Source organism: Lepisosteus platostomus, chromosome 15, assembly GCF_059453375.1.
Source record: "Lepisosteus platostomus isolate fLepPlt1 chromosome 15, fLepPlt1.hap1, whole genome shotgun sequence".
Lineage (NCBI taxonomy): Eukaryota > Metazoa > Chordata > Actinopteri > Semionotiformes > Lepisosteidae > Lepisosteus > Lepisosteus platostomus.
This window is the reverse complement of record NC_142625.1, coordinates 19,963,045-19,981,158: the sequence shown is the minus strand read 5'-3', so window position 1 is coordinate 19,981,158 and position 18,114 is coordinate 19,963,045. Positions and strand designations below refer to the sequence as shown.

At 34.9% G+C, this 18,114-nt stretch overlaps 1 protein-coding gene across 1 annotated transcript in view; it reads left to right on the top strand.

Annotated features, from left to right (window-relative positions):
- The first annotated feature begins 14,475 nt into the window (after positions 1-14,475).
- cdh4 (cadherin 4, type 1, R-cadherin (retinal)) overlaps positions 14,476-18,114 on the top strand; it is a 382,227-nt gene continuing 378,588 nt past the window's right edge. The window contains exons 1-2 of the mRNA XM_088608237.1: positions 14,476-14,759; positions 17,023-17,134. Of these exons, the coding sequence (XP_088464363.1) occupies positions 14,703-14,759; positions 17,023-17,134 (169 nt within the window). The 5' untranslated portion in view covers positions 14,476-14,702. The remainder of the gene's footprint in view (positions 14,760-17,022; positions 17,135-18,114) is intronic.

The window sequence follows — 18,114 nt, the reverse complement described above, 5'->3', positions numbered from 1 at the left end:
GACAAAGACACAGCAAGGCAGTGCAACACAGAAGGGACACAACACCTCAGATATGAAGAGAAGCAGAGCACAGCAGCAGTTCACTCTAGCTGATGTATGGAGAACAGATGAATCAGACAACACAGGATGCGGTGCAGCACAGAGGAGACAAACAGCAGCGGTAGTTTTCAGAAGAGAACAATGAGGTGAAGAACCAAAGTGACAGAGGAGAAGTGAGAGAACAATGCATAGCTGGAGGAGGGGAGAGGTGAAATACTCTGAGGTGGGAGTGAGTGCAGGGAAGAGTCATAGAAAGTACAGAAGTTTTTAAAGGCTGGCAAAAGAACCCCAGAAAAAAAAAATTTCATCTGCTCCCACAATCTCTGGAACGTGCTTAAAAGTTAATCAAGTAGTCTGTGGGTTGTTGAATAGAGCATAACCATTTGGACAGCTACGTCTAAATGTTATAACTAGAACTATAATTTCATAGACACACAAGAAATAGATCACACACAAGCAGAACCTTAATTTATTTCAAGGTGTTTTAATGGGATGATATCTCAATTGACAATTGAAAAAAAAAACTTTTAACTTAATTGTCCAGGAAACCTCTGCCTGTAGATTCCAAAAATGTGGTGGGCTGTCTGTTCTGATCTACAGTATGTCTATACAGTATGTCGATTTTTGGAGGCCATAAATTCACATTACAGGGTTAGTAAAATTAATAATTTATCTGCCGAAGGAAAAAAAAAAACATGTATTATGAAAAAAAATCAATGGTCTAAAGCCTGAGATCTTTTCCTCTATAACCGGTGCAATAACTTTTAATAAACTGCATAAGCACATACATAATTCATCATGCTCTCAGTTGGTGCAAATCCTCATTTGCAAGTAACCAAATCACCCATTTTTTGTATATATAAAATTCTTTATTTGTAGGTAGTTACATTTTTTAACCAATAAATGACCTATGGGAAAATACAATTTAATTTGAATGAAGCACAATTGCTGGAAAGGAATAATATGCTAGAATATTAAATGGGTGGGACCAATTGGCTTGTTCTCTAGCATGAAATATACCAGCAGGCATCCCAATAAACAGTGAATTACTAAGCCAACATTGGTCAAGGTAATGAGTCAAGACTAGCAGCTGAAGCTTTAAAGAAGATCTTCAGATACAGGTACAGATGCAGCCATTCAAAGTTCGCAGTACAAACCCGTACCTCACGCATCTACCCACAAACCACCGCGGCTTACCGCGGTACGTGATTGACTAGCCAAAATGACCAACAGAGGCACTCGTGGTGCACTGGTCGTTAGTGGATAGATTTAATCATTTAATCTCTTTACTGTGCACAGTTTAATCCGCTTCGTATTGAATGTTTATATGGAATTTTACCACTAAAGGGAAATTTTAGTAGCTGAGCATAAAAAGAATAGGAGCATAACGCATCTGAAGGTCATAAACGATATTAATTTAGGAACATAAACATATTATGTAAACTGTATATTGCTGGTATTGGTATTTTAAAGAAAAAATACACACCAGTATTTAATTTCTCCCTAAACATTTTAAGCTTCAAAGTCTTACATGTGGTTATTTCGGAAACGTTTTTACGGGCTCCTTCTGACCATGTTACTGTACGTCTATATACTGTACAGTACTTTGTGAGAAAAGTGATAGTTTTAAGCTTTTCTGTGAATACACTCGATATCGGAGTAAACAAAAGCATACTTTTAGAATTTGATTAATAGGGAATATAATATGGAATCGCGTATCTAAAGAAATGAATAACAATATAATTATATTAATGTACTGTAACACAGACAGTAGTATGTACACATATCTATTGAAAACTGTAAATGTTAATCCAAAGTGCTGGTATTTTACAGGGAGCTTCTGATAATCTAACAATGGACTCTCTAAAAGATAAAGTGCTCAATATTATCTTGTTTTCCATTATTCTTTGTTTAAAAAAGTACAACATGCACGATAATTGCATTGCAACATTACATAAGAATATAACCACAGCTGCATTAGTACAGTAACTCACCAGAGATTTTTATTAGTATTGTACATTACAGTATGTGTCTAAAGTCAATCACTATTTATTGGGATAAGCTGACTTCTTCTCTTTGACATGTTTTTAATATCTAACATACTGTAACAAGTTTGTTAAGCTGCCAGAAGGTTTTCAGAAAATTATTTTTTTTTTCAAATAACATTGGTACTGTAGATGAACTTTAAAGTGCACAAACACATACAGTATATACTTCTCATTTGACCAGAAATCAAATCCCTTTTCATAATTTTTCTTAAAAATCCTCTCTCTTCAGCTTTGTTTTTCTTTTTTGGTCTTTGAAGTTGTCGTTGTAAATTAAACTCTGGATAAATGACCAGCCAATTCAATTTTCCTTCAAATTATGGTGCCTTGTCTTTAATTTAAGGGTTGTGCTTTTTAAATATACTGCATGCATATATTTTGTCCAAGGACTGATTTGGAGGTTAGACATAATGGTCTCCAATTGATTTTCCTCTTGTCAATAATTAGCTAAGGAAATTTTGACTTACTCTATAAATAATAGGAAAATAATAGTTCAGAGTCAGGTTCAGACTGCAAATCTAAAGAAGCCAGTGTTCTGCTTATTTTTGTATTAACTGCCTTAAGCTAAAATAATATTAAAGTATGATCCCCTTGATAGACTGGATAAAACTTTCAGAAAGGTGGATATTTCACATTAACTTTTTCTATTTCTACTTCTATTCAACTCCACTTGAGGTTAAAATAGATCCCACAAGATACAATTTGGCTTATAATAAAAGTAATTTTAATCAAGTGGTTGTTGATATCTTAAATCTTAAGATAATAATCTTTTCTTAATTTTCTCAGTTTGTCTCTGCAGACTGAAAATAAATATACCCGCCCCCCGCCCCACCAATAGACACTTACTCCTTAATTCCACCTTTTCCAATATATATCAATGATTTCAACATCTCTGATATTGGAAAAGCTTTTTTAAGGGATTTTTTACATTTGTTTTATTTATTTTCACTATTATGTAGTGAAACACGTGAGTTACTGTAAATATTCTGCAGAAAGACTCAAATATAAGTAACAATAATTTAAAATAACAATAACTTTAAACAAAGGTTGACAGAATCAATGTACAGTAGAAGCTGTAAATGAAATTTAAAAATATTAAAGGGTAAAATTTAAGACCGGACAGATATCTGTCAGGTTACATGTAATGTAGACAAGTACAGAATATTATACTCAGGTAGAGAACCATAAATTGCTACAGTGAATGGGGAAAAGAGCCTGCAGAATCTACCACTATGAAAAAGATTTAATATTGAACATCTTTTTCAGGTAATGTAGGAAAGTAAGTAAAAAGGCAAACGGACTATCCAGCCATAGATGGCTATTATAGAAATTATAGACAGTACAGAGTAGCTACTGTAAAAGTGAAGAATTCAAATCAAAAGATGTTATGTTAAAATTGTTTAAAGAAATAAAAAGGCCTCATTTAGAATATTGTGTTCTGTATGGCATCTTTCATACAAAAAAGTAGCTACTTTTGTTACTTTTTGTTTCCTGCCTGTACAGGATGTCATACACTGACAAACAAAAATAACTGAATCTTTTTAGCCTTGAACAGAAACAGATTTTTCAAAAAATGAACCATGTATGGTACAGTACATGAACCATAGGAAAAAAGTAAAAACTATGCAGAAATGCTTTTAAAATAAAGAACAGCAGGCATTATTTTATAGTTTTTATATTTTAGCTTAAAATACCCCAAACAAGCTACTGTAGATGGGTTGGATGACTGTCCCTCATTCAGACATGTTCTTATGTACCATCTATAGCCAAATTAACAAAAAGAAGAAATCTTATATTACTCTGTGAGAACTCCGTTAAAGTTTTCTGATTATTACTTTATTTGAATGATGCTTTTATCCAAGGTAAAGAGAAACATACAAAAATAAAACAAGACTCAGAAATGTCTACAGTTCTAAGATAAAGAACAAATTCTACTGTAAGTACACGTTAAGTTAAACAAAAGCAATACAATTCAAGACAGAAATTACAATGGTACAGTAAATAATGTGATAAAAAATTCAATATGTGGGTCTTTATTTTACATAATTAATGATCATTCTAAACATAGTAAAATAACCCATCCCAAGTATTTTTTTAAATTACATCTTATGAATATTTGTTTTTTAACATCCAGTGTAATCACCTGTTTTGTAATTTGAGTATGCTGTAGCTGGGACCTGTTTGGTAATGAGGGTAGCAGTTTTTGGTTTTGATGATCTACATAGCATTTGATGACATGTGCTTTCCCGTTTCAAATCAGCACTTTTTTAAAATGTTTGTTTAATAAAGCTGGCAAATAGGGTTCTTGCATTGAAGATATGAGATGTTACACATTCTCTTACTGCGTCCTTGGGAAAAAAAAGTAGGCTACTAGAACTAAAATCTCTCACCCAAGGACATGGGTTTAGAATCCATGCAAAACAAAAATTATTTTGTCTCCTAATCCTAAATGTTAACACAATGTTAGTTAGTTCGACATTAATTTTTGTGGGCATTTGTGGTTCGAAGATATTTATAAAAGTCCTCAGAGATCCCACAGTGAGTTTCTCTAGATACCCTGTCCTTGTTTATAGAAGCTGGGGAGTTGGTGACTGTAATCATTAATTTTTGAAAGTGGCATTTGAGGTTATAAGGCAAAAGAGGACACTGTACTATTCTTTAAGTTAGCTGACTTCTTGACACTAGTACAGTGACCCATCTCAATGTTTCAAGGCTCCTAAAACTTAACCTTACATCATTGCCAGTCTGGTCGAAATATTTTATGAAAGTGATATGTGTTTGACCATTTTCATAATAGCCAGTGGAATTCTTATTCTCTTCTCAACTGCACAGAAAATTACAGAACAGATTACTTGGGACATGCAGAAATATGCTCATGTAAAGGCATTGAAAAAGTGAACATGTCCAAAAGAGAATGCAGATATTGTCTTAACTTGTCCTCAGAGTTGTACAGTAGGAACACACCACTCCTTTGAGCACTGTATTTTTTTGGAAAACATGAAGTACAGTATATGAGTATTGGACATTGACTAAAGGTTTTTAGTGTCATAATGTTTAACTGATCATTTGTTGCAATCACGGGACTATGAGTATTTCAGAGACAGTATTTCACTTCACAATGGAAAGTGTAGATTGGGCATAAGTGAAGACATGGTTGAACCTATTGAATGTCAAGCATGGTGAAGGTCAAGAATGTGGTCAAACACTGAAGGCACAACATGGTTTGTTTTCTAGACTGGTTGACACCAGTATCGATGACATGATTAAAAAAGGCACATGCGTGAAACTTGCTGGCAGTGCACACAGTCTCAAAATTTCCCTGGGTACTGTGCACAAGATTACCCAAGGTAATCTTAGGACAATAGGTAACGTATTTTCATAATAGCCAGTGGAATTCGTATTCTCTTCTCAACTGCACAGAAGATTACAGAACAGATTACTTGGAACATGCAAAAATATGCTCAATAATATGAAATATGCTCAATAAGCAACTTAGTTTAAATTCTAAACTGGAGGGGATTTAGAGTCCATGGACATCTGGGGTGTCAAAAGTGGATACCCCAAAAGTGGGTAACAAAGCAACTCACTTGTGGCCACATCCATCTGCATCGGCTCTGTTGTGTTATATGGTGTTACTGTACATGGTTGTCCTGGTGCATTTTGTGTCACATTACCATGTAGAAGCAATAACACCGGTTCTGTCAGCAATACCCATAAGTGTTTATTACAGATTACTGTAGATGTTCTAGCATGCACCTCACAGCCCAAGCCAGGTACCTAGTGATTTCTTTCTCTTCAGTGAAGTGCAACAGGCAGTTCAGTCTTATTTCAGGAACCTGATTTCTGTTACACCTGATTTAATATGCTTAAACAAGGTTAGAGACCGTGTGGAAAAAGAATGTGCACAATGGCTGTATTTTCGGTGATAGTTGTACAAATAAATTGATTACCATTGGAGCTTTTGTTGCAGTCATTGAAACATTTCAATTTTATTGCACCCCAGGCCTTAAGGGAATGCAAAACTTTTTTGGAGGTTTGCTGTGCAATGCTTACTCAAGACATACTGCACACAGCCTTCTCTGGAACAAAGTTTCAGCTTCCGTTTCATCAGGTCAAAGAATTCTGAAAGATAAGTTTATGGCTTGTAAAACTTTTGTCAAATGTAAATAATGTGATTTGGTATTATCTCAATAGCATTTAAAAAACTAGTCAGTATTAAAGTATTTTCTCACTATTTAGTTATACCCAATAATACTAGAATATTCCCGTTTGTTCTTCACATCCTTAGATGCTTGTTTTTATTATATTCTCTTCCTTCCCTTAAGTTCAATATTCCTTGGTTTTTATAGCAACCTTCAGATTTTGACATGATTAAATAAATAAAGTTTCGTCATATGCCAAAATGTTTCAACACTTTTTGTGTACCCATTTCCCTTTTTATAATGTTCCAGAATTTATTTCCTGCACCCAGATTCTGATTCTTTGCCAACATTCAACGTCAACATCTTTTTTAGGTACTCCATAATTATACGTATTCTGCACATTAAATGCAATATTTGTCTAATGTCTGTTTCATAATTGGTGACAGTTACTGAACAATTAAATGCAATGGCCCAAATGGAAATTTAGAAGTCCCAATAAGTAACTTAGAACAAATTCTGAACTGGAGGTGAATTAGAGTCCCTATTTCCTGCAAGTGAAGTGAGTGTATTAATTTATAATGGAACACTGTCTGTACCTTACATAATATCTGAATAGTGTTTTTAAATGGAAAGTTAGAAAGCAATTAAGCCACAGACTATTTGTTTTTATAGGTGCTCCATCTATATCAAGCCATTATTCATTCATTTCACAGCTTTTGTGGACAGTAATAGCCTTCAGACAAAAATAATACTACCACTGAGTTTTTTGTATAAAGTATAGCACTCAGCCCACTTTACATGTGATAGTACTGCTGTGTAAAGAATATTATTATAAGTCAGAGTACAAAATAATGTTTTGTTCAACAAAAATTCTGAAAAGAGGCAATATCTAGACACTATGATATGCATTGTGCCTTACAAGTATTTGTAGCTTTGTCATATATTGACACTTTTCAAGCCCTACTGTAGTTCAGTGATTACATTTCTAAAATACAAAAATGTGATTTTTTGCTGATTTTTTTGGGATTCACAAAAGCTTTGCCGGTATTTACAATACATTTGATCGACCTATAAAACCTCATTTTGTTGAGCTCTGCAAGATTGCCACAGGGTAAATGGAATGTGGCTGAGGAAAGCCAAAAAGAAACACACTATATGAAAAGAAACAATAACACAAGTAACTTGTGTGTTGTGTTTTGTTCTTATGAAAAGTTCAGTTTCATTGAACATGCTGACATAAAGCATAGAAGCTCTATTATCTTACTTTAGCAATGTGACATGAAGATAACATGCTGTATTAATATTCTCATGTGCTCCAGGGCATATCATAAAACATCTGACTCCCCATTGAAGCTTTTATTAATGAGCAGGAGGAATAAAAAAAGAATAAGCTCATTTTAAGAAAACAGGCTATGTTGCATGGACTATTAAGATCAGGTTTCTCATTGGAAGATGTTTGTGTATTTATTTGTTCCAGGACCAACTGTGTATTGTGACAAATATGAATGAAATGCTCCTCATCTGCAGCTGGGGCCTGTCAGAATAAGTTCAAAACAAGTTGTTGAAGTAATGAAAGAATGTATAAATCACCAAACCTGACATTAGTGGTTAAGCACAAGTCTGGGGCAGGTGAAAATGAATTATAAATCAAAATAATGACTGTTCTAAATTGCCATTTTGTTTTATTTTATGTTAAATTCAATTAAACTGCTGAATGTACATTCACCTATTATCATTATTTCATCTATATTTCATTCTTTTTAATATTCCTTTGCAAATCTAACTAAAAAAACAACCTGAAAAAGTGGAACAATTATAACTTCACTAAATAATATATTATTCATTATCAATAATGTATTTATACAAAATGGTAGCTTTGAATTACCACATATCAACATATTATTAGCAATAATCTCTCTTAATTAAGGACACCTTTTCTCATTTAAATTGGTGTTATTGTGGTAAGTGGTTGTATGTACATTCAAGAAAACAAGCTAATCATTTCTTATCAGAAACAACACAGACAATGTGGGTTACAAATATAGTTTGCATTGATTTGTTGTCATTTATTGACAGGGTGAAATATTAATTTTTACAGTATCTGGTGATACAGTATGCACAGTTTCTGTGTCAATGGAGAATTGGTCTGGGGACTGCAGTTTCTTGCCACCTGCTTCGATAAATGAATGTGCTGGGTATTTTGGGGTTTACAAGTTCTCCTGAATTTTTATTGCTTTATCTCCATTCATTTGGTTTTGATATATGAACTGAGGGAGTGTGCATATACTTTCAGATCACAAGTGTGGGATTCTGGTGTCTGTCAATTTGATGGGAAGGACAGCTGGTTATTATGGGGGTTTGGTGTCAGAGAAGAGTGGAGAGAGGCTACGATGGGGCTGAAGCTGAAGGAGTGAATTTGCTCTGTTGAGCTGAATATTGAGTATACCACAGAGGCAGGAGAAGTGACCCAGTGCTGCCTACTTCCACTATGTCATGGGTTCAGACTAATAGCCAGCACTTTCCCCTCTCAGTTTAAGAGCTTCTTGTGGTGGTCCAATATTAGCCTTTAAGTCTCCTATCCAGATTAATTTCAGTTCAGCTAGGTTTATGAAGTAAACATACGGCAAACAAAAAATGGAAAGGATGTTGAAGGCAAAACACCGCTCAGCAATATGGGAATACAAGGAGCAGCAGGAAAGTCAGTTGCTGGGGGTGATCAGTACTGTATTTCATCTACATGGACCAAGGGCAAAGTTTTGTCACTTTCTGGGAGTGTGTGTAGGAGTGAGCAGTGGGAAGTGGGGTTGTGTTATACCACAAAACATACAACAATCCAAACATCACTTAAAATGATGGACAGAGGTGTTTTAGACCATAAGGGCAAGACCCAGAATACCAAGACGCTGGACCTGAAGAATATAGGTGGAGCCAGAGGGATATACTGTATGGTGGAAAATGTCTAGTGCTGGTGTTGACAGGACCAGTGCTACAGTACACACAATTCTTGGAAATAACAAATACCAATAATTAAAAAAAATAAAATAATTTTAAATAATTATTTATTATTATATAATAATATAATAATAATTTAAAAAGTAATTGCAGTATGGGCAGCACAGTGGTGCAGTGGTTAGCATTGCTGACTTACAGCCCAGGGAGCCCTGGCCCAATTCTTGTGATGCTACAGTATGTGCATTGAGTTTATATGTTCTCTCTTTGTTCATGAGGGCTTCCTCTGGGTGCTCCAGTTACCTCCGACAGTCCAACGACGTACTGATAGGTTAATTGGCTTTTGGGAAAGCTGGCCCCTGGTGTGTTTGTCATCCTGTCCACGGTGTTTCCTACCTTGCACCCATGGATTCATGACCCTGAATTGGATAAAAAGGTCAGAAAATGGAGGGATGGGTAATTGCAGTATTGTGTATGTAATTTAGCCATACACTGCAAGCTCAAAAGGTGTACATTTTGACCTCTCCTTAAAAAAGAGTAGGCACACATTTTGTGCTTTTGGCTTAGTAATTAACAGTTGCCCTCAACTACTCTATATTGAGGGTCCAGATGGTATTTTTATGAGACAAATGCCAGAAACTTGAATTGAATATGTTATTTGTAGTCCATAACTGAGGAGCTGTTATCACACTGCACTGATTTTTTTTTGTAGAAGAGGAAGGAAAATTTGAAAGAACATTCCAACTCTGACTCTGGAAAAAGTCGCGTGGAAAAACAAAAGGAACAAAACAGAACAAGATTCAAAACTCTAGAAGACAGGATTTTACTTTTCACAGATCTTTTTTTTCTTGTGCTGAATTTTGAAAATGCCTAAACTCGGCCATCAAACACTAAATTATTAATGCAATTCATCTGGTCCATGTCATCTCTTACTAGGAGCAATGTGTGCTTTCGAGCTGTAGCCAAATCCACCTCTGGGCACAGTTAGATGTCTGGCAAAAAGGGTACGTGTTGGAGCATTTCTTCAAGGCATCCAACATTACAATCTGTGTCATCTATGGCAGCCGTAACCATGCTGACATCCAGAAAAATGTGCTTAACAACAAATTCAGTGTCAAACGAAAGGTTTGTGAATTCACAATAGAACAAAATTAACACAGAACAAAGCACAAACTTTTAAAATGTACATCAGAATTTGTGGTCTGTGTAGCTTTAAAATAGCCAACTATCCTTGAGCTGAGCAGCACCTTACAGCATTCCTGAACATACAAATATTCATCAAAGGCTGGTTGCCATGCACACTAGATAGGTAATTATAATTTGAAACAGAATTTGAAATTTGAGATTCACAGAAGTTTCCAACCTGACTTTATGTAATGATGTGTGTGAGAATCAAACATAAAGACAGTACAGAAAGACTTTAATTCCCATTTTATTTTTTCCTGTTTCTAATTTTATGTAAAACAGTAGTTAATCCAGCCTGTCAGTCCTTGTTGGTAGTGGCCATTAATTGAAGGAAATGTAAAAACAAATCCTAGGATCAACAATAATTCTGTATTCAGGCAAAAGCATTGTGTTAAATTGGTTTAAAATTGCTATTATTTAGTTTTCATGGTCACGCAGCAGTTTTAAGAGGGACCTCTTGTACTGAATCAGAATTCCTGTTGTGAAAATTGCACACTGAAAACATGAAAACATGCATCATTTAATATCTGAACCAGTGTCCTTATTCTCAGAGAAAATGTGATATGTATTATCTTTAAAGTTGTTGGCTTTATTTCAGCTTATTTTACTTTAGATTTGTAGCTTTTTTTGTATTTTATTATTTCCCACCTTATTATTTAATTTATTTTTTTCTGATCATTCATCTGTAACATTAAGGGTTTGAATAAAAAAATAAATTAAAAATGAATCACCATTATGATTTTCATCCTATAGTACCTGTATGTGGACTTCACTTGACCTATGACTCAAACTGCTTGACAGTTGCATCTCCTCAAAGGCTAATATTCTGGAAACACTGGTCACCTATACCAATTAAGTCAATAGATTAAATTAGGTCATTAATTTGAACAGGACACTAAAAGGCCTTGTAGCTGTGTAGGACAAGAGATGTGTATCACTGTACGAGACAGGAAGACAGGCATCAGTAAAAGAACAGTTAATTTTCCCCCCGCTTTTTTAAATTTTTGAGCTCACGGCTTTGCCTTCTTCCTTTGTACTATTCTGTTGTATGCCTTTAACAGAAATCAACTTGCTTGGATTTTGAGTCTCAGCTGCCAGGGACAATAGAGGCACAGACACTGTGATTTAGATCAGAATGCCACCCTGTGGATGGCATATACAGTACCACACAGTTTGCAAAATAAATATAAAATTATAGAGGTTTATATGGATTTTAAATCAATGAGTGGAAGATGCTGTAATATGATAAAATGTATTTTTTGTAAGAAAAGGTAAAAAAAAAACAGATCAGAAGGTACACTTCCTGTAACATAATGTAACATAATGTACTTCATATAAGGCAAATAACATTTGAATTTTTTTAATGATACAAAAATTGAAAGAAACATTCAAGCAGGTGATACTTTGTACTTGAAACACCACGTTTGCATTGTACAGTAGGAGAATCTGGAAGGTATTGAAATGTTTCCTTCTGACACATCTGAGACATTTCCTTTATTTTCATAACTTGTGAAAATGAATGCATGTTTTGACTTTTCGGAGTGTGATTTTAGATTAATCATAATAGGTAAATAAATCCTTTGAAGCTGCTTATTTAAAGAAGCAGACTTCAAGCCAGTATTAAAACAAACAGCAGACCCATCCCAAAGTCTCTCAGTCAGTCTTTCGCTGCAGGATGTAAAAAATATGAACAAGTAATTCAGGATGTGAAAATAAACCAGTTAAGTGAGACTTAAGAAATGATCAACATTTTTAGATCACTATAAGACCTTTTGTCTTTCAACATGCATTCAATTATTCAGTTATTTTTTGTGTATGGGTCATTCTGCTTGACCATGCAAAGGAACAAAACACAATAGTATTTAAACAGATGGAATGTGGTAATATCCTAAATTTCTGAAAAATTTCCACCCAATACAGAGCCATGACCATGTTCCTCCACCTATTGTTCTAGCTTGGCAACAGTGAATGCCGCAACATCTTTAAAAAGAAGAGGTTGTGCTCAGTAGAATGAGTCAGTGCAAATTGTATGATAAAGCTAAGAATTTTACCATAAATCTAATTATTTTTTCATACGGTTTGCATTAAGACTTTAAAAATGCATTGAGTCTGCAGTAACAAGAATTCATACTGATCAGTCTGTTCTAACAAGGAATGAAAAGTTCTGCAAAACATCCTTTGAATTAAATTGGTGTTAGTAATGAACATGTAATTATTCTGAAAATAGTCTAGTCTAAATCTGCTTATCAAGAAATCAGTACTGTCTGTCCAGCTACAGTACAGTATGTCTATGTCTCACTGAGTTTTATACTGTATATAATGAATATGTAAGCATGTGTGCTATTAAAATATGGTTAATTAAAGAGGCAAAAGACAATCAACACAAAGAATTGTTTTCTTAATATTAATTTGTACTTACAGTATTTAATGAAATTCCTTTTTGTGACTGAATCACCATACGTTATATAATTCTATGTCAGCCTGCTCTTACTGTGGAAAACAGTAATGGAAAAGGTGAGTATCTGCACATGATGAAATATTCAAAAGGCCTCTGAATCAGAAAATTAGACAAAGTAGCCTAACCAGGTCTCTCAAATCAGGATCAGTGAGTTTGAGTCACATTTATCTGAACATATCAGTGATTAAATTGACTAATCTATACTTCTGTTGTACAGTATGTGTCAGAATGAAGTTAAGATGAATTAACTAATACAGAAAATAAATTTGAAGGGAAAAACAGATTTTTTGGTTCAAGCAATTGCACAGAACAAATTGATGCTGGCATACTGTCATATTCCTTTTGATGGGATTATCCCATTGCTATACCTCTCAGATATGGAAATTTAGCCACCAATCAGAGATTTACAAATGTCAAGGTTTACAGAACTCAAGACTACTTCCAAAACACGGTGGCTCTAATATGACCTATTATTGCATAAAATGGATTTAACTCCTTGGATTTCAAGATGAGAAAAAGAATGAATGATATCATTTCGGAATTCTGACAAAAAAAAAAACATATGATCAGGGACCAGAAATATCAGGCTTTCATCTTTTCTTCCCAGATGTAATAAGACTACTTAATTTACCTTCCTATGTCTGATAATTACTTAGTCTCACTTATTTACCCCTTAAACATATTTGCTGTTTTACAAACATGAACAGCTCTACTGTACATACAGTACAGTACATGTCAGTTAAATGTACTGTATCTTTTAACATTTCAGTTTGGCATTCGGCGCAAATCCGTAGAATGCAATCAATCCGGAAGAGCACAGGGGAGCTAGCGAGAAGTGAAATGCTGCATTAGTAAAGGTCTTTTCTCATCTTAAAACTCAGGTACAGATGGAGCACGACATTGCTCTGTTGTATCATGTTAAATTAACTGTCCCATTCATACTTCAAACCTACAATGATTTCACACAATGAGAAGGTTTTACCTTACCACAGAAAGTGTATTCGCTTTTAGCAATTTTAAGCAATTTTTACCTAAAATATGCATAAAGCATATTACAGTATATGCATAATATAATCATGAAGTCCGCGCATGCTGATTAGGATCATCCTTACAAAACCGTATAGGAAAGTGTAGCGGCTGTTTGGTTGTGTTAGGTAAAAACAACGAAATATTTTTTTTCCTACAAGTAAATGCTAATTTGGACTCGCACGCACTTTCAAGAAAAGGGTGTTTTTTTATCAGATGTGCGTCGCTTATTAAATTAGCGATGCAGAGAAGTTAGCCTTTATTGCTCCTGTTAACACCAGTAAATCCTCCTAACACACCAAGAAGGAAGTTTCGAAAACTGGCCCAGTGTTAACATTACTAAACTATTTTAGTTGTACTGTAGATAACATGTCATCTTTTACGGGAAGCAGAAAATATCACTTGTTTATACAGCAGCTGTCGCTGGAATGCGATAATTTATGCGTAGTTCAATTGTGTTTTCCATATGAATGGACTTCTAGCACACTAGACAAATTTGAAGTTGCTACGTTTCTCAGACATTAGAGATGAGGGTCGGCTGTACAGCGTCTTCTAATACTGAGAACTAAAAGAATCAGTTTGCGAGGCTTAACACCCATCATCCTGTGTGTCTTTAAGTGGGATTCTCCCAGACTATACGGTAGGAGGGGTTGAAGTGACGCTGGGTAGCTCTGTGGTGCTGAGCGAACAGCGCTGTTCACCTGCAGTTGAGATCAGGAGGATCCGGGACGGTCTTCACCAGAGAACAGCTTTGCATTGCAAACGGAGCACTGTGGGGACATCCTAGAAGAAACACCGGGGAAATAATAAAAAGCACAGAATCCAAGCTGAAACTGCTGCTTCTGCTTGCTCGCAACCATGAAAATTGGCTTCGTTATATCGCTGACGGGCGCCTTACTGTTGGGCACATCTTGGGTAAGATGTTAATTTATTTTTTTTTAACACTGGGGAAGTACTGTACTGCACTGTTTGCTTTACTGTGTAACGGTTCACAGCCGACAGATTATGCCGGTAATCAACAACTTGATGAGGAGGGAGAATCTTTTCCTTTGAGTGCTGTCTTTTGTACCATAAAGTATGTTTTGTTTTAAAGCTTGATGTACTGATTTTTATCTATCAAAGCTACAAAATTATATCAAAACATTATGTTGTAATAGCACACTGTATATTGTATATGTATATATTTCCTTAAGAAAATCAGAGTCTATTATGCACGCATTGTATCATGGAATAAATCTGGAAATTTATCCATGAAATCAGCAGTTATCGCACTGATTTTTTTTACTACTATGACTGAATGGCTGTAGTGTGTTTGCAGCAGTGCACTTCAGACAGTGCGGATTATGCATATAAGGGGAACCACTGCTTTCTCTCAATGTATGTTAAAACATGAATTTCATATCCCGTTGTCGATGCCGAAGAGAGAGCTTTCTGCTTTTGCATTTGCGCTGATCTGAAACAGTTTACTCTTGAAATCTTAGAAATGCATTGTCGCCATGGTCCCCATCATAAAGAGTAGTGCCTCTGTGCCGCATGTAACCAATTACCTTTACTTGCTTATCTTGGATTTCAGAGAAAAATGCGTTGAAATGGAAAACTTGCCTAGAGCAAGATCGGGATTTTTTCCCCCTCTAGTTTTAGATATAAAACATCTCTGGACGGAGATATTTAAAACTTTCACGCCTTTTCATGTTGCATTGCTGCGTTGTAAAACCTTTGCCTCCTGAATAAACTTAGTATGTTCAGACGCCACATACTGTATCTTCACTATTGTAGCGCACTCCTTTGTTGAGATTAATGCTTCCTCCTAAACTAGTTATAATGTGTTACACACGTTTTTCATTTGCGTGTGGTATAAATTGCCAACGCACGTCAATAAAAAAAGCCCTCACTCTCTAGTAAACCTCGTTATCAAGTTTACAGTTCTAATATCAGTGGTGTTTTTGTGAGTTGTGGGGAGTTCGAGGTAGTAAGGGTAAATACAAAAATATTTTAGAATATGATTCGGTGATTTGTCCGTTGACCATGTAGGGAGGAAAGTAAGGGAGAATAAACATATTTGGCAAGATAGAGGTTATTGCTATTTGTGTTGAAAACCATTTTCTTGTAACTGTAGTTTTGTCTCTCCATTTGTGGAAGTATGAATCTGGGATGCCATATGGAGTAACTCATTGTTAAGCAGCCGGACTTGAGGATTTATTGTATGTTTTCTTTATTTTAATGTTTTTATTTCTTCTTTTGTAAATTACACATTTTAGAGAATAAAATACAGACATGAAATAGCTTAAAAAACATGAAAACTTGTTTCTTTTTACTAATTACACCAGATTTGTCTTGTTTACCGTTAACAACAAATACAATAAATGACATGAATTAATAGAGTTCCTCTCTTTTTAGCAGAACGGTGGGGGCACTATTTCTGAGAAGTATTGCAGACAAGGTTATTATAGTTCTAAATCGGAACATTGGATTCCAGGATTCAGAGGTTAAAAGTGGATATATTTGCCAGATTTAGTCTTTTTTTTCTACAAATTGAGTAGTCTTTGGTCTGGTAACACGATACTGCTTCTCAGAGAGTGTTGAGATGTCAAGAGATCCCAGTTCACCAGGGGACGTAAAAGTTGAAAACAGCTGCTGGATTTCAAACATAATAGACGGAGAAATACATTCTACATATTTTCCCCCTTTGTTTCTGTTTTAATGCCTATATAAGGTATCTGCTTAGTCTGGCTTCACAAGAAGCCTTGTATTGTATTACACAGCACTAGAAGCCCGGATTAAACTAAAGTATATAAAACAAGCTTTAATTAACTGTAGTTGTGTGTTAATTTTAAAACAAATTTGATTATATACTGTAAAAATATTGTACTTGTCACATTTTAGAAAAATGATTCAGAACATTATATTGTACTAGTAATCACTATGCATTAATTGTCAGACAAAAGACGAATATTTACTTATGTTTGTAGGTTACCTCTGTGGGTAAAGATGTTGCTGCTGCTGAACCATATTTACAGTATACATGTATGTCTTGAACGGTGGAATATACTATAATATAATAAAATGTAAAAATACTAAGAACAGTACAGTACTTTCATCCATTTTGGGGCAACTAACCCTGTACGATTTTGATTTTAAGATTTGAGTTTGAATTAAATGCATGTTTTTCTTTTATTAGGGGAATTATGGAGACCATACAAGTAAACAGCCTTGCAGACCTGGATTTTCAGAAAGTTTTTATACAGTGTTTGTTTCAAGGGATATACTAGAAGGTCAAAGCATTCTCAAAGGTAAGCATGATTTTTTCTTGGAAGAAAACTGTTGTCTTTAACTGGATAAAATAATTCAAGCTTTACGTCTGCAGCTGTTCTCTAAGATCACATACTGTATTCATCCATGTACAGTACATACATGTACAGTATACCATTTGTGTGCATAGTGCCATTTCGGTTTAAAATGTGATTTCAGAAGGTCAGTGTTCTTAGTTTCTTGTAATAAAATATAAAGGAGGAACACTCTCTTTTAGCCAGTGGTATGATTGCTAGAGAAGTGTGTGAATTCCGCTTTCATATAGAAACATTGTGTGGATTTAAGATCATGATATTCTTATGATCAGATGTGTTATCCATTGTACTACAGGCAAAATGACAATGTTAAAATGTGTAGAATCAGTTTTGGTAGAATGATGAATGCATCATAACGATCCCCCTAAAGGGATACTTGAGTAAAAATACGCTCAGGATTCACAGCTAATGTGCAGTTGGTGTTGGCTGCATTTTGCAGTGTAGGTCACAGAAGATGTTGATATTCTTTTGTCAGTGACATTAAGATAAGGGTTTCATTTCTAAATGTTCTGTTGGGTATGTGTTCTTATGCATATCAACCTATCTGGTAGATTGCCCATTGCATGAATCAGAATGGTGCATCTGTCAGTGTTTTTTAAGTTGTAATGAACTTTAATTTTAATGCTGTAAATGTATAAATCAGCTTGAAGTTTTCCAAGTGACAGCAGTTTGCTTAATACTGTGTATATTTAGATCAACATTTTTTTACTTTCTGTGAGTGTTGAAAAATTATTTTATGTCAGAATTCCATGTTGGCTACAGGATCTCTCTGTAGTGGGAATGGATCGAGACTAGTTTCAGTTAAAAAAAAACACAGGCTACAGTATGTTATCCATTAGGCTTGCATGTCTGTTTTCTTCTGTTCAATCAATTTTCAGTGCTGTACACTTGTGCAATGTGGCTTTTGCCCAGTAGAAATACCTTTA